The sequence below is a fragment of the Narcine bancroftii genome, chromosome 2 (genome assembly GCF_036971445.1).
Source record: "Narcine bancroftii isolate sNarBan1 chromosome 2, sNarBan1.hap1, whole genome shotgun sequence".
Taxonomy (NCBI): Eukaryota; Metazoa; Chordata; class Chondrichthyes; order Torpediniformes; family Narcinidae; genus Narcine; species Narcine bancroftii.
Genome location: NC_091470.1, coordinates 211,775,297 through 211,797,856, shown reverse-complemented (window position 1 = coordinate 211,797,856; position 22,560 = coordinate 211,775,297). Strand labels below are relative to the sequence as shown.

The window sequence follows — 22,560 nt, the reverse complement described above, 5'->3', positions numbered from 1 at the left end:
CAAGGATAAAGTCAATGGTTACCTTCAAAAACAAAGAATTTGGAATTGATTTGGAGGATGCACAAAAAAGATTTGTTAAGATAGCCCTAGCCGTAGCAAAAAAATGTATTATGTCAACCTGGAAATTGGAAGATAATTTGAAAATACAACAATGGTATATAGAAATGAATAAATGTATTCCATTAGAAAAAATAACATATAGTTTAAGAAATAATATTGAAATATTCGAACAAGTATGGGAGCCTTACATTAAATACAACAGCGAAAACCTACCGGGGACAAACATTACCTAAGTTGATGGAAGGAGAAGGAAAGAAAAGAATGGACTCAGTAGAATTTCTGGTGTATTTTTGTTGAATGACAACATTGTCTGACTGGTTTAATGCAACCTAGATTGTATACCTAAAATGGATGAGAGGGGTGGGGGGGGGGGGGGGTGGCTTGGGAGGAGGGAGGGGGGGGAGAAAAAGTCACCGTATATGTGTGAAAAAGAAAAAGTGTATATCATGGCTAATGTGATTTATGGTGTGAAAAATAAAAAAATTTAAAAAAAAAAATTCATGTGAAGCCAACAACACTGCCCTGAGATGCCACCTGGTGAGGGAAGTTGAATGCAATGCCTGGGTCAAACGCCTGACACTGAGGTTACCAGCAAGTTGGGAGTTATCGTGAAAGCCTGGAATGATTCAGTGGGCATGAAGTTCACCATGTGAACTAGGAGCTGAAGATAATGGGAGACAGGGAGACGGCAGAGGAACTAAATGAGTATTTTGCATCAGCCTTCACTGTGGAAGACACCAGAAGTGAACTCAGATGTCGAAGGGTATCAGGGGAGGGATGTGAGTGCAGTTACTATTTCAAGGGAGAAGGTGCTCAGAAAGCTGAATGGCCTAAAGGGTGGATACATCACCTGGTCCAGAAGGATAGCACACTTGGGATCTGAAAGAAGTAGTGGTAAACATTGTGGAGGCATTGGTAATGATCAATAGTTTCTGGCATGGACCCAAAAATTGCAAATGGCACCTCACAATTCAAGAGGCAGAAGAAAGAAATTATAGGCCAGTTCGTCTGACATCAGTGGTTTGGAAGACATTGGAGTAAATTATCAAGTATGAGGTTATGGAATACTTGGAGGCACATGACAAGATAAGTCAAAGCCAGCATGGTTTCCTTAAGGGAAAATCTTGCTACTGGAATTCTCTGAGGAAGTGACAAGCAGGCTGGATAAGGGAGATGCAGTGGATGTCGTGTATTTGGATTTCAGAAAGCATTTGACAAGGTGACACACATTAAGCTACTTAACAAGATAAGGGCCGATGGAGTAACAGGAATCGTACCAGCATTGGATAGAGCATTGGCTGATTAGCAGGAAGCAGAGAGTCGGAATACAGGGATCATATTCTGGTCGGCTGCCAGTTGCTGGTGGTGTCCCACAGGGGTCGGTGTTGGGGCCACTTCTTTTTACGTTGTAGATTAATGATTTGGATTATGGAATGAATGGCTTTGTGGCCACGTATGCAGATGGAACGAAGGTGGGTGGAGGAGCAGGTAGTGTGGAGGAAACACGGAGGCTGCAGAAGGACTTGGACAGAGAAGTGGGAAATGAAATATGTCAGCAAGTATATGGTCACGTACTTAGGTAGAAACAAATTAACAGGCAGACGATTTTTAAAATAGGCACTAAATTGAAAAACCCCAGATGTAAAGGGGCCTGAGAGACCTTGTGCAGGAGCCTGAAGGTAAATTAGCAGGTTGAGTTGGTGGTGAAGAAGGTAGATGCAATGCTGGAATTTATTTCAAGGGCATTAGAATATAAGAGCATGGATAGGATGTTGAGGCTTTATAAAGCCCTGGTGAAACCTCACTTGGAATATTGTGAACAGTTTTGGGCTCCTCATTGAAGAAATTATGTGCTGACATTGGAGAGGGTTCAGAGGAGGTTCACAAGGATAATTCTGGGAATGAAAGGAGCGTTTAACAGTTCATGGCCTATACTCACTGGAATTGAAACATTTTGACTGTTGAAAGGTGTGGACAGAGTAGATGTAGAAAGGCTGTTCCCCATCGTGAAGTGTCTAGGACAAGAGGGCACAACTTCAGGATTGATGGGCATCTGCTTAGAATGGAGATGTGGAGGAATTCCTTCAGCCACAGGGTGGTAAATTTGTGGAAACTGTTGCATGGTTGTGGAGGGCAAGTCAATGGGTGTATTGAAGACAGAGGTTGAGAGGTTCTTGATTAGCCAGGACATCAAAGATTATGGGAAGAAGGTGAGACAGTGGGGCTGAGTGGGGAAATGGACCAGCTCATGATTAAATGGCAGGGCAGACTCGATGGGCTGAATGGCCTATTTCTGCTGCAATGTCTTATGGTCTTAAGATCAGCCCACAGCTGAGAACCTGTCTGGGTTGGATGTGGCATCTCACAAGCTCCAGACACGACCCTGTGTTTGCCTGCCCTAAATAACTATAGCTGCTCATTGGGTGAGCAGTTCAGCAGTTAAGCATTGGAGAAAGCCCTACTGCTTAGTGTGAGGATGCTCTGAGCAACTTTCCGATCAAGTCTTCCAGTGTCAAACAATCAAATACAATCAACATCCTTGCCCTCTTCTTACTTTCATTACGTCTCTCAGCCTCCTGGACCACCTTCCTTAGCCCCACTCACTTCATTGTACAATGAAGATTGAAAGTTGCATCCAGAAGCTCCAAAAAATTAATTCCTTGAACAAAAAGCATGCCTGGGACTGCTATTTGGTGCTCATCGCACATGGGGTAAACATTAGATGGGCAATGCTGAATGATGATTGGAAGAATTTCAGACTACTTTACCACAGGCTCAGTTTCACACTGAATTAATGATCACCACCAATATCTTGTGAAACATTAAAGTCTGCAGACACTGATTGCAGTAAAAAAAGACAGAAATGCTGGAGGAACTCAGTTGGTCTCGCAGCATCCATAGGAGGTAAGGATCAGTGACGTCTGAATTAAAAGGCTGGAGTCAAGGGAAGAAAAGACAGGAGCAGGAGCACAGACCAACAGACAAAAAGTGTTCAATGGATGCAGAGAGGATGGCAGGAGAGAGGAACGGTGAGCATTGATGGGGCAGGCGGGTGGGGGAGCGACCCATGGTCTCCCCTACATCGGAGAGACTGGACACAAACTGGGAGATCGCTTGGTTGAGCACCTCGACTCTGTCCGCCACAATAGCGTGGATCTCCTAGTGGCCACCCTTTTCAATTCTCCGTCCCATTCCCTTGCTGACATGCTTATCCAGGAACTTGTGTAGTACCAGACTAAGACCACCCACAAATTGGAGGAACAACATATCATCTCCCATCTGGGCACTCTCCAGCCGGAAGGCATAAACATCGACTTCTCTGCTTTCTGCTAGCTCCCCCACCCTCCTTCTATGCTTATGCCTCCTTCCCAATAGCTCTGTCTCTCTAATCCTTTTTCCCTCCGTCTCCTTTCCCTCAGCTCTGCATTCACATAACCACCCCACCCCCCCCCCCTCACCTTTACTCTCCCCTATCTATATCTAATTAACACCTTTTGTCAATGACTCTTATGCACTTTGCTCAAAATTAAGACAAGGTCCAAATTCTCGGTCGAAACATTAAAACAATTTCATAACTCTCATCATATGTCTGCAAAAGCAACTGTTCTGTCATTTCTATTGTTTAATTTAGTGTTTGTAAACATATTCAAAAGGACAATTAACTTCTCACCAGGATCATGACTTTTAGTCTTGTTACCATAAGTACAATCATTCTGTTCCAGGTCTCTCTAAGGCTGTTCTCTAAAGTACTAGTTTACACAGACGCTGAATGCATATTTGACGTGTTGGACATTTACAATGACTCTGAATGAAGAATAAATCTATCAATTTTGAAATCCATGCATTTCAGCAGAAAGTTTTTGGGCCCTTCTTCTACCTTCCTTCCAACCCCAATCCTAAATTCCAGACAAAGGTGAAGAAAATGAGGTTTTTTTTTGGAGGATCAATTTGGTGAAGAACAAATTCAAAGTTACAAATTTGTCCAGGCATTTTCACCCTCTTTTACATCTGTGTGCACCGTTACTGATGCCAAACACAATCATTGTCTCATTTCTTAGGTGCAAACAGTTGTTTGTGCATTGAGGTCTCGCGCAAGGTAGAATTCCAAACGAGCTGCCACACGGCCAGTCTTCAATAAAAACTGCAAATTACAAAGTTGAGCTGGTTGGCGGACAACAACCTTTCCCTTCACCTGACTTTCTGATTTAAAGTATATATAATACCATACATTCGGGATAAAGTTATACTAACGAAGTTTAATTTACATTTTGTAAACATTAGAGGCAGTGGAATGTTTGTAGAATTAAATGAAACTTTATTTGTTAGGAGATGACTTAAAATATCTCTGGAATATCTATGAATTATTAAATGCTGACATATTTGATTCCCTAACAAACAGTCGAGGAAACACTTTCCACGGTTTCAATCTCAATCCATCTCATTTTGCTTTGTCACTGGCATGGCCAACATTAATAATTTGTTGCATTTTGGATGTGTATCCATAAGATACAAAACTATTGCAACATATGTCACACCAATTTACAAACTTCTCACATCAACTCTGAACTAGAAAAATGAGCTTCAAGCCTGCAGTTTATAAATAACCACGGCAAACTTTGTCAAGTATAAAGGTTTATCAAGTACATATTTTCTGACCTTCTCCATTCAACAGCTGCATTCATAAATCAACTGGAAGATATGTGCGCACACATTCAAACACATCTAATTTGTTTTAAATTGCAATGGAAAACACGAGGAAAACATTTGAAGTTAAAGCCATCTTCCCATTCATTTTTGTGCATTTATGAACAGCAAAATCGAATACACGGCTCTCTTAATGAAATAAAATAGTAACCATTTGGTCTAATACTTCTCCAACATATTTCCTACACAATCTTCATAAATGGCAAATACTGCAATTTAATATATATTTTACAAAATTTCAAAATGATCATTAAATGAAAAGGCTGTCATTTTAATTTTTAAGATGGGGAGATGATCCAGCAAACCTGTGACAGAGACATGAAATTGGGAATATTCTTACCTTGGGTTGCTGAAGGTCTCCCTGGCGCCCGACTGTAAATACACTCTGTGCAGCCCTTCACCTGATACTAGGGCAGAACTAACACAACCTATGCAATCCAACACCACAAAAGTGATCAGTTCTTGAAACAACTCATTTGAAAAGTGCCAAGTACCTGGAGTTGAAAGTCTCAGTTTCCTCAATAGTTGGTAGCCTGTTTGCCGTCCCACTAGCCCTGGACATTGACACACGATCCAAAGAGCAGACTGGGCAGGAGGAGAACTACTGCCCATCACACTAATCATTAGCTTTGTTTTAGCTGATGACAGTAATTTCTCCAAAATGTTAACACGTGTGTGACCGGGATCCCAGGACGCTCGATGTGGGTTTCTGACCAGAGAGGTGAGTGACAAGATTTTCGAGATTCGTTGCTTGCAGCAAGGAGGAGAAGAGGAACCTAGTTTTTTTTTTGCCAGTGCCATCAGCTGCACCTGTTCAGGCCCCTGTGTACTTTCTAAAAGCGTCAGTAACTGCAATCAAGCACAATTACGCTTCCAAAAATGTGGATGCAGCAGATTCTTAGTTTTTTTTATTTAGGTCAGTTTTTAAAATCATATTGATTGCTCTCCATATCAATTTCTAAAAGATTCATAAAACAGAAATGCACAACAAGCAATACTATAATTAAAATATCTAAATTTATAATTAACACTGCCACTCCTAAATAACAACATGTTGGGCTAATTCAAATGGATGTTAAACATTAAGACCATTCCTGAAGAGAGCGTCCTATTTTCCACACCACATGTTCAGGCCATACTATAATGCCACAGTTTGCAAACAATGATATTAATACCCTTTTTTAGGAAAAGTTATGCACTGTTTTATCTTACAATCATGCTTTCAACACTAAAAGATTGCACTGTAGGGTGAAAACAATACGAGTTCTGTGGATAAAACATTGTACAACTCAAAGATCACCTCGCAGTCAAGATTAAACATAAAAATGGTAATTAGATCAAGACATTTAGAATTCCTAATGAGCTCGATACAGATTTTAAATTTGTTATCAATTCACACAGAGCCCTTAGAGTACAATCTGATTTGTGTTAGGCTATTTCCTTCGATTTGTGTAAACAGTACTCCAACTTTTTAATTTCTACCAATGCCATTTTCATACATCAAATCAGAGTTTAATTTCAGGGATGGGAATTTTGAAAAAAGACTTATGCTGTCTTCTGCAATTACATGAGAAGTGATTTACTCACCCAAGGTTGCTTAGAGCTTGTTCAAAGAACTCATTTTGGAGAAGGATGTCATGTTGGTTTGAAAAAACATTATTTAAACTGGTTAAAACAGAGCTGCAGAACTGACGCAATGCTTCAAACTGCATTTTCAGCTCTTACCCCATGTACTGTGAAGCCGTCTATCTTATTTGTAACATCAAATGCCAAAATGCCAATCACGTGCCTGAACCATCCTGACCTGTGTAAAAGCTACGATCTGATGAACACCAGTCAATGGTTAATTGTTCAGATGCCACCGGCTAATTCAGCCAGAGAAGATGAGCATTTTAAGCACCATTACTGACTGTAGCAATAATGCTTTGCAGCAGTGAGGGTTCCCATTCCCAGCTGCAGCATCGAGCAGGTCACAGATTTTTCATATCTGAATGCTTATTAAACAAACACAGGCGAGATGCTTTGATCAGGAATTCAAGCGCATCTGACTTCCAACTGTCAGGCCTCAGACGTAATTGGACCAAGGGAGGAGGCGCACTCTATGGGAAAGGCAAAGAACAGACTGTACGTCTCTGCGTCGGTAAAGTATACCTCAAATGAAATAATAGGCAATAAATGGGATGGGGGGGGGAACAGAGGCAGCGTGGCATGTGTGTGTGTGCTATGTGTGAGTACACATTCATGTGCTTGCATTTGGAGAAGGGGAGTGCAGCTTTTTAACCTATTGTTGAGCCACTTTTACAATCGCTAATATGTGCAATAGTGAACTAAACACCAGTGAAAATAGCACAACGTGATGTATGCAGACACTTCACAACCTATTTCTGTCAGTTCATTTGGAAGTAGCACATTTCTGTTTGAATTCCCAACCTTTCTGGAATAAAATCAGAGACCCTCCCACACACCGAGGCCGCGCCAATCAACTGTCCAATTACACCGCCCGACAATAATCCCGCTATTCTTTTATTTTTGTTGTCCCAAATTTCTCATCAACCACCCTGTGCCAATATCACCCAGTTATTTTCCACAAACAGAAGTTCCATTCAAGGTCAAGCATATTCTTGAGGAACATCACATCATAGTCCTCCTGGGCAGCCTTCAACTGAACACCATAAACATCGATTATTCTAATTTTAGGTGATCCCTCACCCTCATCTGGTTCCTCCGTTTCCATCCCTTCCTTACCTACTCCTGCATTTACTTTCTTCTTCTCTCTCTAACTTTTCTAACCCCCTTCCCCATGGCCTCGGTCTCTCCACACCTCACACTGTCTGTCCGTCCTACACCTTTGGCCCCCTTCCCCAGCTTCTCTTCCTCTTTGTAGAGGTCATTTTAACCCCCTCCCCACTTTTCTCTTCATTCTCGATAAAAGGTCCAGACCTGAAATGTCGAGTGACCATTTCTACCCATGGGTGCTGCCTGGTCCGTTGAGTCCCTCCAGCAATCCTTTGCCTGCTATTCCAATAGCAGAAGGAGAGAATGGGTCCAGATTGCAGCATTTAGGAAGTTGAGAGGGAAAGACTGGGAGTGAGGGAGTAGGTGAACAAGACAGTCATTTTCAGTGATGAGGGGGCCCATGGATTTTAGGGTAGCTTCCAGAGATTGGGGACAGGGGGGGATGGGGACGACAGTGCAATGCAGAAGACTGTGGGGGTGGGGAGGAGGGGGGGGGAAATGCAGTTAATGATGCATAACTCAGAAAATCTGGGCCAGTGTCTACCTTGTTGGAAGCTCTTTACTAAAGGGGACATGCCGACTAGCGCCAGTTCTACTGCAATGTTCCAACACAACCTGAGAGGTATGGGAATCTGTCATCCCCTCCAGGTTGATGCAGAAACCACATCGCAGTACAAGGGTGTCATGCTCACAAATGCTCACTGGACGCAGGAGTGACCCAGAAATTCACTGCAGAACAGAAAATTACTTTTGCGACACTAAAATAAAATGTGCAACACACACTGGATAAGCTCAGCAGGCCACAGGAAGTCAAGGGTCACCAACGTTTCAGGCCTGGGCCCTTGATGCTGTGTGACCTGCTGAATTTATTCGGCGCGTTTGCAAATTGCACTCGAGCCCAGCGTCCGTAGACTTTCTTGTTCACCACTAAAATAAAAGAGGTTATGCAAATGAACTTGGAGGCACATGTCCTCTTTTACCTTGGCAAAGTGAAATTGTTTTGTTTTGATTTAACTGGAGGTGGAGAGGATGGTTCCAGCAGCGGGAGAGTCTAGGACCAGAGGGCACAGACTAGAAGGACTGAAGGGACCTCTTTCTGTGCTGTAGTTTTGTATGGTTCTATGGCACAGTCTCAGAATAAAATTTGTTCCTTTTGAACAGAGGTGAGAAATTTCTTCAGCTAGAGGTTGATGAATCTGTGGAACTCATTGCTACAAACAGCTTTGGAGGCCAAGTTACTGGGTAGATTTAAAGAGGGATTTAATAGGTTCTTTATTAGAAAAGGTGTCAAAAATTATTGGGAGAAGGAACAATATATCAGTCATTATTTAAATGGTGAATCAGACGTGATGGGCTGAATGGCCTATTTCTGCTCCTACGTTCTATGGTTTAAAGCAGCCATTCTCCACGGGGGATCGCCACCCAGTCTGGGGACCATATCACATTTAAATAAAAGCCTTTCTTTCTTTTCGCCTCATGTAACATAAATTATTTTTATGTTTTCTATGCAGTTGGTAGAAGTACGGAAGAAACCAAATGGGCTGCTTCACAGGGAAGGGGGCCCATGAACTTTGAGCAGAGTCCTAGCCAAAAAAAAAGGCTGAGAATGGCTGATTTAAAGTGAGATAATTCAAAATGCATCTGTCTCGCTGAGTCCTCTCTTAAATGCCAGAGAGTGGAAGGCGTCCAAGCCAAAATAGATCTCTCTAGCTTTATTCAGGTGGGGCTTCAACACCATTAGACCACACACTTGTCCACTACAACCAGTACGAGCATGGAAGATTACCTCTGTTTCTTCCCTCTTCACCAGTCTTCACTAATAAATCAGATGAGACACTCAGACCTTACACTAACTAAAATACAAGTCAGGTGAACATATTGTGCCAATGTTTCTAGGAGCCAGGTACCCCTGTACCCAATGAATCACAATGGAAACAAAATACTCAGAGGTCAGGCAACATCTGTGGAGAAGGAAACAGGGTGAACATTTCAAATCTGAGCTCATTAACTTAAATTGTTCACTTTGCCTCACTTTCCACAGATTCTCTCTGCCTTACTGAGTGTGTCAGCATTCCTACTCCTATTTCGGATTTCCAGCATCTGTGGGCTTCTGTTCTTGACCACCTGCCACTAGACAACACTTGCATACTCCTCAGATGCAATGTGTCCATTTTCTCTCCGCTGATCTCAAAATTCATAGGCGACTTAAAAAAAAAACACAAAATTGGACAACAATGAACCCACAGGATTGTCTTTCCAAGGATGGGATTGAAATTGGGATACCAGCCAAGAATTCTTATCGTTTTTCCCATGGCTTAGAAATACAAAATAGTTTTCACACTTTATTTCAGCTAAGATTTCCAATAGCATCATTCGTTATTGAACATAAATCAAAGAACATAATGGATACAGAATTCTTAATGACTAGAATAAAGCAACGAACAGCTGGGTGGATGAAATGTTCCCTGACACATGTCGGTGCAAACAATTAATTCTTACTGGCATTCTGCAAAGCCTGGCCTGCACAGCAGACATAATCAAATACATCAGCAAAGCCTTTATACGGGGTAAGTTTCTGCTACATCATTACACAGTAAAATAACATTCCGTATCCAATTTCTACCAAAAGTTCCTTTCAGGCATAACTACACAAAATTTGGGAACGCAAGTCCTTCAGGTCAATGCCACCCAGGTTAATCTACCCATCAATTAACCTACTCACCCCGAACGTCTTTGAAAGGGTGGGTGGAAACCGGAAACCCACATGGACACAGGGAGAATGTACAAATACCTTATGGACAGCGTGGGGTTCGAACCCAGCTCGCTGGCGCTGCAATAGAGTGGTTCCAATCATGACACTAACCATGCAGTTCTTTGACTTTAATTTGACCTGTGAAGTGACACAATGAGCCCCCACTAGCCCAGTGTCACCAGCAAGAAAAGGAAGCAAACGACAGTCCTCCCAGCGACAGTGTCTGTGGTCCTCGCCCCTCCCTCCTTCCTGCACCTCTGTAACCTCCATAACAGGAATTCTGCAGTAAAACCCCTGGCATCTTGAATTCAGCAACCGGCAGCCTCAAGCAAATGGCAAAATATTGGAAATAAATGTTTTAAATTAAAATAAATGAGAATAAAATAATAACTAAAATATAAGCAAGTTAAAATTGTAAAAGTGAATGTTCTCTGAGGTAACACAGAAACCTTTGATGAAGATGGGAGCAAATATCCAGCTAGCGGAGGGCCTTGGTCATGTTCTGCTTGTAGTAGCTGATTGAATAAAGTTGTGTGAAACAGCAATTGCGTCGCCCAGGATGAAGAGCTGCTCGGTGCCGATCGCCGTTGGGGTGATTCTCTTAAAGTTTCTCCTTATCCCTGCTTAGTAAGAGTCACCCCAGTCAGGACATTATTTGTAAACTTGGGGGGGGGGGGGGGGTTAATTATCTATAATTTTATAGCTCGGTTTTCGGGCGACTCCGTGGAGGGGAAGGAACCTGCAGATTCAGCGACGGTTAAATGTTATCAAAGAGTGTGACTGAAAATAAAGTAAAATGCTTTAAGGTTTATATGTTTATGCAGGCGAAGTTTGTTCAGAGTCAGTACAGTGTCACTTTTTTGTCTTTAAACTGTTTATTCTTCCCGCAGGTGTATTAGTTAGGGACTGTAAAAGTAAGTCTCAAGCAACAGGCAAATTCGCTTATCCGCCATCTACCATGGATGCCGATACCAGGGGTTTTACTGTAATTATAAAAATAAGCAACAGGTTCCTTTTTAATTTAACATGGAATTGAAACGTGCAAAACCTGACATTGGCATTTGCTAAGGATTTAAAACCCACCTGTTTTTCCCGCAATCTAAGACTCTCTGGGTCCTTGCTCTGTCGTTAATTTAACATTATTTTTACTGATTTCCAGTCATTAGGATGGCAACAGAACACAAGTGTCACCATATCAATACAGATACCAGTGCAAAAGTACAGAAAACATCAGGCACCATTTGGCTTGTTCTCCTTAAAGCAGCATCATACCTGTCTGCTGGCAGCTCACTGGCACTCTGCATTGAATGTTGCTTCACCCCTGAACCATTTTTGATTGGATCTTGTTGTGAGAGCCCTTGAGGTCTGTTTTTGTCTGACGCTGGTGTAGAAACGTCCCCTGCGGGTAAAGGCCCTTGGGGTTGGGAAGACTCCTGTAGTTTTGCTTTCTTTTCCTGTGGGGCCTCTTCATTCATGCGGGCCAGTGCTGCCGTGGTTTCTGAGGGGTCGACGTCCTGTGGAGTGTGCGATCCACTGCTGTAGAACCAGGCCCCTGATTTAGTGAGGATCTCCTGTTGTTTGCGGCACAAGTTACACACCCACATCACCTGAGACAGAAAGAGAAAAAGCACCAGGTTATTTAAATGCACAAACAAGCCGGAGAAACTCAGAAGATCGTGCAATGATTACCCTGAAGGAGTTCAGTACCAAATAAAGGTTGATCAAGAGCAGCCACTCCAAATGAGAGCCAAACATCCCCCCCCCCCTTCCCCTGCCCCCCAGGGGCCACAGCACATGTTCTCTTTTCATGTCATGTAACATAAATATTTTTTAGGGTTTTTACATAGTCGGTAAAGTATGACCACCGCCACTGGGTTGATATCGCCTCCAACTGTGCATCTTGGCGCCTCACAGTTCGACGGGCAGCAACCTCCTTTGAGGAAGACCGCAGAGCCCACCTCACTGACAAAAGACAAAGGAGGAAAAACCCAACACCCAACCCCAACCAACCAATTTTCCCTTGCAACCGCTGCAACCGTGCCTGCCTGTCCTGCATCGGACTTGTCAGTCACCAATGAGCCTGCAGCAGACGTGGACATACCCTTCCATAAATCTTTGTCCGCGAAGCCAAGCCAAAGAAAAGAAAAGTATGGAAGAAACCATAAACCTTTGAACGGAGTCCTGGGGTGGGGGGAATAGTTTTTTCTAAAACTGAATGGATAGTCAAGAAGACACATACAAGACAAAATCTAATCAAGGACACATTTATGCAGAAAATAAAAGTAGATAATGGAAATACATGACGTGAAATTTGGCAGTCATGGGGACTTCTTTCTTTTTGCTCCGTGTTCACTCCCTCCAGTGGAAAATGTAAGGCCATGGTCTCTGCATCAATGCTGACTGCCCTCTGGACCTTCTGAAGTATCGGACAATCTAATCACGACAGACTCATCCACCGCAAATAGACCAGTTGGGCTGTCAGCTAAGATCTGGATCGAAGGCATTTGGAATGTTGGCCTTCATAAATCGGAGTATTGAATTCAAGAGTAGGGAGGTTATGATGAAATTGTACAAGGCATTGGTGAGGCCAAATTTGGAGTACTGTGTACAGTTTTGGTCACCAAATTATAGGAAAGATATAAACAAAATAGAGAGAGTGCAGAGAAGGTTCACGAGAATGTTGACAGGATTTCAAGGTTTGAGTTACAGGGAAAGGTTGTGCAGACGAGGGCTTTTTTCTCTGGAGCGTAGAAGATTGAGGGGGGACGATAGAGATGTTTAAGATTTTAAAAGGGACAGACAGAGTAAATGTGGATAGGCTTTTTCAATTAAGAGTGGGGGAGATTCATACTAGAGGGCATGGTTTAAGATTGAAGGGGGAAAATTATAAGGGGAACATGAGGGGAAATTTCTTTACGCAAAGGGTGGTAGGGATGTGGAATGAGCTTCCAGCAGACATGGTTGAGGCAGGATCATTGGTTACATTTAAGGAAAAACTGGATAGTTACATGGAGAGGAGAGGACTGGAGGGGTATGGTCCCACTGCTGGTCAGTGGGATTAGGAGGGTGGGGATTTGTTACGGCATGGACTAGTAGGGCCGAACTGGCCTGTTCTGTGCTGTAAGTGGTTATATGGTTATATGGTTATATGGAAACTTAATTGCCCAGGAATAAAGTTCAATATGCTGCTGTCAAGCATTTTGCTTTTATTCACAAAGCTGGTACGACACAGCAGAACAAGATCATGGTCCAAGAAACCCATGCCACCCGATTAAACTCTTATCCTCTGAACATTTCAAATGGTGGGAGGAAAACAGAGCACCTGAAGGAACAAACTCCTTATTGACAGTGCCAGATTTGATCTCTCGTTGCTGGTAGACTAATAGCATTGCGCTAACCACTACCCTCACCATGCTGTTATGGGATCAAAGTTTAGGTGTACATCTTTCATTGACTACAGGTATTGTTGCAACCTTTAGCCTTGTGGCCAAGTGAATGACATTTCACATTTGTGCAGAACAAAATATGGCAAAATGTGGGCGGCACTGTTGGCGCAGTGGTTAGTACAGTACTATTATCACGCCAATGCCACAGGTTCAAATCCAGCGCTGTCTGTAAGGAGTTTGTATGTCTCCCCATGTCTGAGTAGGTTTCCTCCAGGTTCTCCAGTATCATAGAACCATAGAATACAGCATAGAAACAAGCCCCTTCTGGCCTTCTAGTCTGTGCCAAACCATTTTCTGCCAAGTCCCACTGACCTGCACCCAGTCCATAGCCCTCCATACCTCTCCCATCCATGTACCTGTCCAAATTCTTCTTAAATGTTAAAATTGAGCCCACATTCACCATTTCAGCTCCCACCACTCTCTGTGTGAAGAAGTTCCCCCTCATGTTCCCCCTAAACTTTTCTGCTTTCACCCTTAACCTGTGTCCCCTGGTTTGTATCTCAATTATCCTCAGCGGAAAAATTCTATCTACATTTACACTGTCTATCTCCCTCATAATTGTAAACACCTCTATCAAATCTCCCCTCATTCTTCAATGCTCCAGGGAATAAAGTACTCACCTGTTTAACCTTTCCCAGTATCTCAGTTCCTAGTAAATTTTATCTGCACTCTTTCAATCTTATGGATGAGGTAGGAGGGATAGTGATGGGGGGAGGGGTTTTATGGGATAAAATATGTATCACATTGTATTTTGTATGTATTATCTATTATTGATTATAAATAAAGTTTTGAAAAAAAATCTTTTTATATCTTTCCTGTAGTTAGGTGATCAAAACTGCACACAATACTTCAAATTTGGCCTCACCAATTACTTAAACAACTTTATCTCAACTCTTATATTCAATACCCCTGTACTTTAATGAATTACTTTAATTTATGCCAAAAGTTATTTTTAAACATATAAACATAACAATTACAGCACGGAAACAGGCCATTAGGCCCTTCTAGTCCGCACCGAACCAAACACCCCTCTCTAGTCCCACCTCCCTGCACAATGCCCATAACCCTCCATCTTCTTCTCATCCATATACCTGTCCAACCTTTTCTTAAATAATACAATTGACTCTGCCGCCAATATTTCTCCCGGAAGCTCATTCCACACGGCTACCACTCTCTGAGTAAAGAAGTTCCCCCTCATGTTACCTCTAAACCTCTGCCCCTTAATTCTTAACTCATGTCCTCTTGTTTTAATCTTTCCTCCTCTTAACGGAAATAGTCTATCCACATCCACTCTGTCTATCCCTTTCATAATCTTAAATACTTCTATCAAATCCCCTCTCAACCTTCTACGCTCCAAAGAATAAAGACCTAATCTCTACCTATACTCCAGATGCTTAAACCCAGGTAACATTCTGGTAAACCTTCTCTGCACTCTCTCCACTCTGTTTATATCCTTCCTATAATTAGGCGACCAGAACTGCACACAGAACTCCAAATTAGGCCGCACCAATGTCTTATACAATCTCAACATCACCTCCCAACTCCTATATTCCATGCAATGATTGATAAAGGCCAGCATACTAAAAGCCTTCTTCACCACCCTATTCACGTGAGTTTCTACCTTCAGGGAACGATGTACCGTTACTCCTAAATCTTTCTGCTCTTCTGTATTCATCAATGCTCTCCCATTTACCACGTATGTCCTGTTCTGATTCTTCTTACCAAAATGAAGCATCTCACACTTATCAGCATTAAATTCCATCTGCCATTTTTCAGCCCACTTTTCTAAGCAGCCCAAATCCCTCTGCAATCCTTGAAAACCTTCTTCATTATCCACTATTCCACCTATCTTAGTATCGTCTGCATATTTACTAATCCAATTCACCACCCCATCATCTAGATCATTAATGTATATAACGAACAACAATGGGCCCAATACAGATCCTTGAGGCACACCACTGGTCACCGGCCTCCAATCTGACAGACAATTATCCACTACCACTCTCTGGCCTCTCCCTTTTAGCCAATGTTCAATCCATTTGACTATCTCAAAATTTATACCTAAAGACTGCACCTTCCTAACTAACCTTCCATGTGGTACCTTATCGAAGGCCTTACTGAAGTCCATATAGACAACATCCACTGCGCTACCCTCATCCACATTCCTAGTCACCTCTTCAAAAAATTCAATCAGATTGGTCAAACATGACCTTCCTCCCAAAAATCCATGTTGAGTGCTCCTGATCAGACCCTGTCTATCCAGATGTTTATAAGTACTATCTCTAAGAATTTTCTCCATTAATTTACCTACCACAGACGTCAAACTTACAGGCCGATAGTTTTATAACCCTATCCACCTGTGACACCACTTTCAGGGAATTATATATCTGTATTTCCAGATCCCTCTGTTCCACTGCACTTCTCAATGCCTGCCATTCACAGTGTATATCCTTTCTTGGTTTGTACCTCCAAAATGCAACACCTCACACTTGTCTGCATTAAATTCCATCTGCCATTTTTCAGCCCATTTTTACAGCTGGTCCAGATCCCTCTGCAATCTTTGAAAAACTTCTTCACTATCCACAACACCTCCAATCTTAGTGTCATCTGCAAATTTGCTGATCCAATTTACCACATGATCGTCCAGATCACTGATATAGATGACAAACAATAATAGTCCCAGCAATGATCCCTGAGGCACACCATTCGTCACAGGCCTCCAAACTGAGAAGCAATCATCCACCACTACTCTCTGGCTTCTCCTCTGGCTTGGCCTTTAATCCTGACAGGAACATGCAAACTCTGTATTGTCAACATTTCTCCTTTGAAGGTCCCCCAAGTACCTCACACATCCTTGCCAGAAAACAACTTATCACAATCCATGCATTCTAGATCCTTTCTCATTTCCTCAAAATTGGTCTTTCTCCAATTTGAATCTCAATCCGAGGCCACGATCTATCCTTCTCCATAATTAACTTGAAATTAATGGCATTATGATCACTGGATCCAAAATGTTCCCCTACACATACTTCTGCCATCTGTCCTGTCTCCTGAGATCCAGTATTGGACTCTTTCTAGTTGATACCTCTATATATTAATGTAGAAAACTTTCATGAACATATTTGACAAACTCCAAGCCATCGAGCCCTTTTTCAGTATGGGAGTTCAAGTCAACATGTGGAAAGTTGAAATCTTCTACTATCACAACCTTATGTTTCCTGCAGCTGTCTTGGGTTCGAATCCTACACTGTCTGTAAGGAGTTTTCCCTGCATCTACTGTGGGTTTTTTCTGGAGGCTCCCAGTGTCCTCCTAACATTCAGAATGTACTAGGAGTACAGGCTAATGGGACGTAAATTGGGCAACACAGATTCGTGGATGGAAATGGCCTGTTACCGTGCTGTATATCTAAATTTAATTAAAAATTTAATTTAATTTAAATTTAAAAATCTCTCTACAGATTTTCTCCTCCAATTCTGGCTGACTATTGGGTGGTCTATAAAACAACCCCGTGAGTATGGTCACACCTTTCCATTCCTCAGCTCCACCCATATAGCCTCAATGGGTGAGCCCTCTGGTCTTCTTTGCCTGAGATCAACTGTGATATTTTCCCTGCCGAGCAATGCTCCCCCTTTCATTCTCCCCTCCTCCCTCATTCTATCTTGCTTGAAACAGCGGAAGCCCGGAACATTGAGTGGCCAGTCCTGCCCCTTCTGTGACCAAGTTTCACTAATGGACACAATGTCATAATTCCATGTGTCAATCCACATTCTAAGCTCATCTGCCTTTCCTACAATACTCCTTGCATTGAAATAGATGCACCTAAGGACATGTCCACCACATTCAACCTGTTGGTTTCTAACAGTGCATGTAATTTTCATGTCATCTTTTCCTACATCCTCTCTTCCATCTGCTCTGGCACTCTGGTTCTCACCCCCTGTAAATCTAGTTTAAACTCACTGGAGCAGCACTAGCAAACCTTCCCACAAGAATATCTATCCCCCTCCAGTTCAGATGCAAACCATCCCATTGGAACAGGTCCGACCATCCATGGAACAGAGCCCAATGATCCAGAAACCTGAAGCCCTCCCTCCTGCACCAGGTCTTTAGCCATATGTTAAGCTTATTATCCTCCTATTTCTGACCTCACTAGAATGTGGCGTGGGCAGTAGAGATCACTACCCTGGAGGTCCTGTCATTCAACCCAATGGCTCTCCCTAAACTCTCCATAAACTCTCTTTGCAGGATCTTCTCACCTTTCCTACCCATGTTATTAGTCCCTATGTGGATCACGACATCTGACGCCTCACCCTCCCTCCTGAGAATGCCATGAACTCAATCTGAGATATCGTGGACCCTGTCACCAGGGAAGTAGGACACTCAATCTCTTTCACAGAACCTCTTATCTGTTCCCCTAACTATGAATTCCCTGTCACTATAGCTCACCTCTTCTCCTCTCTTCCCTCCTTAGCCACAGGACCAGACTTCATGCCAGAGACCTGATCACCGTAGCTTGTCCCTAGTAAGTTCTACCCCACACCACCAACAGTATCCAAAATTATTTATTTGTACATTCATCAGTTTGGCATTTAACACCATCATCTCCTCAAAACTGAACAGTAAACTCCAAGACTGGGAGTTAACACCCGACTGTTGTAAATGGATCCTGGATTTCCTCACCTCCAGACCACAATCACTGAGGATTGGTAAGAACTTCTCCTCCACAATCTCCATCAGTACCAGAGCACCACAGGGCTGTGTTCTTAGCCCCCTCCTCTTAAACCTGTGTTCATACACCTACGACTGTGGGGCTCGATATGACAAAAGCACCATCTACAAATTTGACAATGATACCATGGTAGTGGGTTGTATAAAGGAAGGAGACGAGTCAGCATAAAGGATGGAGATTGAAAACTTGTGCACCAACAACAACAATGTCACCAAAAACTAATGAGCTGATTGTTAACTTCAGGAAGGGAAACACAAAGTTTATAATCCCCTCAATACAGGGGTATTGAATCAGAGGTAGAAAGGGTGACCAAATTTAAGTTCTTGGGTGACATTTTCTCGGAGGATCTTTCCTGGACCCAACACACTAATGGCGTCGTGAAGAAAGCACAACAGCACCTTTACTTCCTCAGGAGTTTGTGGGTTTGGTACAACTTCAGAAACCCTGGCAAATTTCTACATTGGAGTGGTGGAAAGAGTGCTGACTGGCTGGATCATGGTCTGGTATGGGGACACCAATACCCCTCGAAAAGGTAGTGGTACAGCCCAGGACATAACAAACAAAACCTTCCTGATTGTTGAGAGTATCTAGAGCTGTGGTTCTCAACCTTTTACTTTCCACTCACATACCACTTTAAGTATTCCCTATGCCATAGGTGTTCTGTGATTAGTAAGGGATTACTTAAGGTGGTATGTGGGTGGGAAGAAAAAGTTTGAAAACCACAATTTTAATCATACCTCAATGATTCATTATGTGCTCGGTTTCATAACTCCAAAGGAAATGGGCAAATGACAATTTTTCTCAAGCAAAATATTCCAGTAACAATTGGGTCTAGAGCAGTGATTCTCAACCTTCCCTCCCCACTCACATCCCACCTTAAGCAATCCCTTACTAATCACTGAGCATAGGGATTACTTAAAGTGGAATGTGAATGGAAAGAAAAAGGTTGAGAGCCACTGAACTACAGGGAACACGGCTGTCGGAGAGCAGCAGCAATGATCAAGGACCCACACCACCCAGCACGTGCTCTGTTCTCGCTGCTGCCATCAGGAAAGAGGTATTGGTGCTACAAGACTCGCACCACCAGGTTCAAGAACAGCTGCTGCCCCTCCACCATCAGAATCCTCAATCAGGGACTCATTTAAGGACTCATACTTGTACACTTTACTGACTTTTTAAATTTTCTCTGTATTGTCAGTTTGTTTACATTCATTATCTGTTCACAGCTCTTTTTTGTTTACATGTTTACACTGGGTACATGTTTTTTGCACTATCGTGTGGTCATTCTGCCTTGCCCATAGGAACAAAAATCTCAGGGTTGGGTGTGATGTGCTGTATGTAAATCTGAAATCTGAGATGTGAGTCTAGTGGCTGGAGGCCTGAAGTTTGGGATGAGAGGAACTCGATGAATGGGAGAGAGAAAGGGTCTGTTGTTTGGCCATCCTGGCATCAGCAATTTGCCATAGGGGCATACAGAGATACTACCAGAGCTGCAGAAACAGCAGTGCTTCTGCTGACCCACGGAGAGCGAAGAGTGGAGATACAGTGCTCACTCAGCTCCATACAGGCTTTGAACGGCCCGTTAAAGGAGCTGACTGTAGTTTTATTTAAAATCCCACAATTGCGGGGTCTGCGTCCAAGATGGCGGTGCCTGTGATCGGCAGCAGCTGCGAGGGGTGGCAGACTCCAGGGGAGTGGAGGACTGGCAGAAAATGGGGAAACCATCCTCTATCTGAGAAGGAGAAGCAGAGGAAGCAATCCGCAGGACGGTGACCACAGTGGTGGTCCAGTGAGAGGTCTCTATGGCTAAAAGGCCCTCACATGCAGTGGGCTACTGGTGACTCGAGGTGAGGGATCTATGGAGACTGGGGGGGGGTGTGTTGAAGACCTCTGTAGGGGGACTCACATCAGGCTGCGGTATGCTGGAGACAAATTCGAAACTGGCTGAAGGGGTACCAGGTATCGGGGTCAGGATGCGAGGGGACACTGAAGGGTCCCTAACCGTGTCGGAGGTTCGGATCTGAAGCTTGGGTCGCCACTGGTTTGGACTGGACTCTATGGGGCTGCGGGAGGTGAATCTGCGGACACTCAGTAACTCTGGGGGGAGCTCTCCTTTGCTTCTCTATCTCTGACCATAAGAGGCGCTTCAGGCAATTTCTGCCGATGGCGAATCTGTCTGCCTTAATATGACACTGTTTTATTATAATGACATTGAATCTTGAATCTTGAACCTATTTTATGAAACATTAGTTTTTTGCGAAGTCTAGTGACATGGTAGAAGGGAAAGGTTTATTAGAAAGCTCAGCATTGAGGTAATAAAGTAAAAATTTGATCTTGTGTTCCTGATTTGAAGTAATTTTCCATGAGATGGATGAACTCCATAAAAATTACTCAAGTGTTATAATCTGGAATAAGAGACATTTCCAAGGAAATAAGAGAAACATATTTAAAGAATTGGCACACTGCCCAGATTTAAACTGGACCATCTTAAAACTGGCAGCAAAATCAAAGATGGTGCCCTGCTGGAGCTGCTGTAATGACAGCCCAGCCGCTGGTGGGGACCTGCGGAGAGTGAGGGAGCAGAGATGCAGCACTCCCGTGGGGTCCAGCTGCCCAGTCGACTGCCATCAGCTCTGCACTGGTTTTGAACAGCCCGTTGATGGAGCTGACGGTGGTTTTAGTTGAAATTCTGCAACCGCAGGTCTGAGCCCAAGATGGCAGCGCCTATTAATCGGCAGCAGCTACGAGGGGCTGCAGACTCTGAGAAAGCAGAGGGACTGGAGCAGGGCACCAGAGGACAGGAAGGTCACTCCCCATAGTGAGAAGTGGAGGAGACAACCTGCAGGGACGTTGACCACAACGGTGAACCTGTGAGGGGGTTCTGCAGGTGAGGGACCAGTGCATGTGGTGGGCTGCTGGAGACTTGAGGCGAGGAGTCCTCAGAAGTTGTGGGCTGCTGGAGACCACTGTCGGGGGACTCGCACCGGGCTGCAGGAGATCGCTGTAGGGAGACTTGTGCCAGACTGTGGGCTGCGGGAGATAGCTGTAGGGAGACGTGCTGGGCTGTGGGCTGCTGGAGACCACTGTTGGGGGATTCGCGCCGGGCTGTGGGCTGCTGGAAACTGGCTCAAACTGGCTGGAGGGGCACCAGGTATCAGAACCAGGATGCGAGGAGGTGCTGAAGGGTCCTTGACCATGTCAGTGGTTCGGATCTGGAGCACAGGTTGTCAATGGTTTGCACCGTTGGAGCTGCAGAAGTGCTGGAGCTGAATCTACGGACTCTCAGTGACTCAGGGGGAAAATCTTTTTCTCTCTCTCTGACTGTAAGTCTGATTGTAAGAAATGCTTAGGCAATTCCTGCCAGTGGTGAATCTGTCGGCCTTGCAACAGGTAAAAAGGAATTCATGTAAATCAACACTGTTTTATTACTATGACAATAAATCGAATCTTGAACTGAAGGAACATGGTACAAAGATCCCTCAATGTGATAAGTTTGAGAAGAATGTAGAGTGTAAATCTTTGAAAGAGATTTAAGCCCCAGAATAAACATATAAAATAAGGTAAACACAAGCAGCAGATTTTTATACACATATTCAATTATGCTCTTGTAAAATATGCAATGTCTCAATTTTCAGAGCTGTTTTCCGGATCATCAGGGAGTTCCCAACAGTCTGTTCACCCTACTGTGGTCAGACTTCACCCATCCTTCGGACAAAGGTACAGAGTTCAAACATAGGGATTTACCTCTGTAATGGACATACCTTTACAGTTATATAATTTGACTTCAGAAAGATATCAACAATTAGAAAAGATTTTGAACACTGTTTGGGTATTATTTGGTTAGTTTAAATTCTGATATTTTTTTCCATAATCTTTTCTTTGCTGTTTCAACTTTCTGATAGAACATAACTTCATAACCGATGACTTCCTCATTGGTCAGGAAGGTGCAGCAACGCCGACACTTCCTAAGGAGGTTGAAGAGGGCGAGGCTACCGGCCCCTATTTTGAGCACATTTTACAGGGGCAAAAGGTGTCCTGTCTGGTGGCACCACTGTGCGAAACAGCAGTTGCAAAGCATCAGACCAGAAGTCAATGCAGAGGATCATCAAAACAGCTGAGAGGGTCACTGGGGTCT

At 43.4% G+C, this 22,560-nt stretch overlaps 1 protein-coding gene across 1 annotated transcript in view; it reads right to left on the bottom strand.

Annotated features, from left to right (window-relative positions):
• rims2a (regulating synaptic membrane exocytosis 2a) overlaps positions 1-22,560 on the bottom strand; it is an 865,989-nt gene that overhangs the window by 621,601 nt on the left and 221,828 nt on the right. Inside the window, exon 3 of the mRNA XM_069920255.1 lies at positions 11,525-11,859. Coding sequence (XP_069776356.1) covers positions 11,525-11,859 — 335 coding nt within the window. The remainder of the gene's footprint in view (positions 1-11,524; positions 11,860-22,560) is intronic.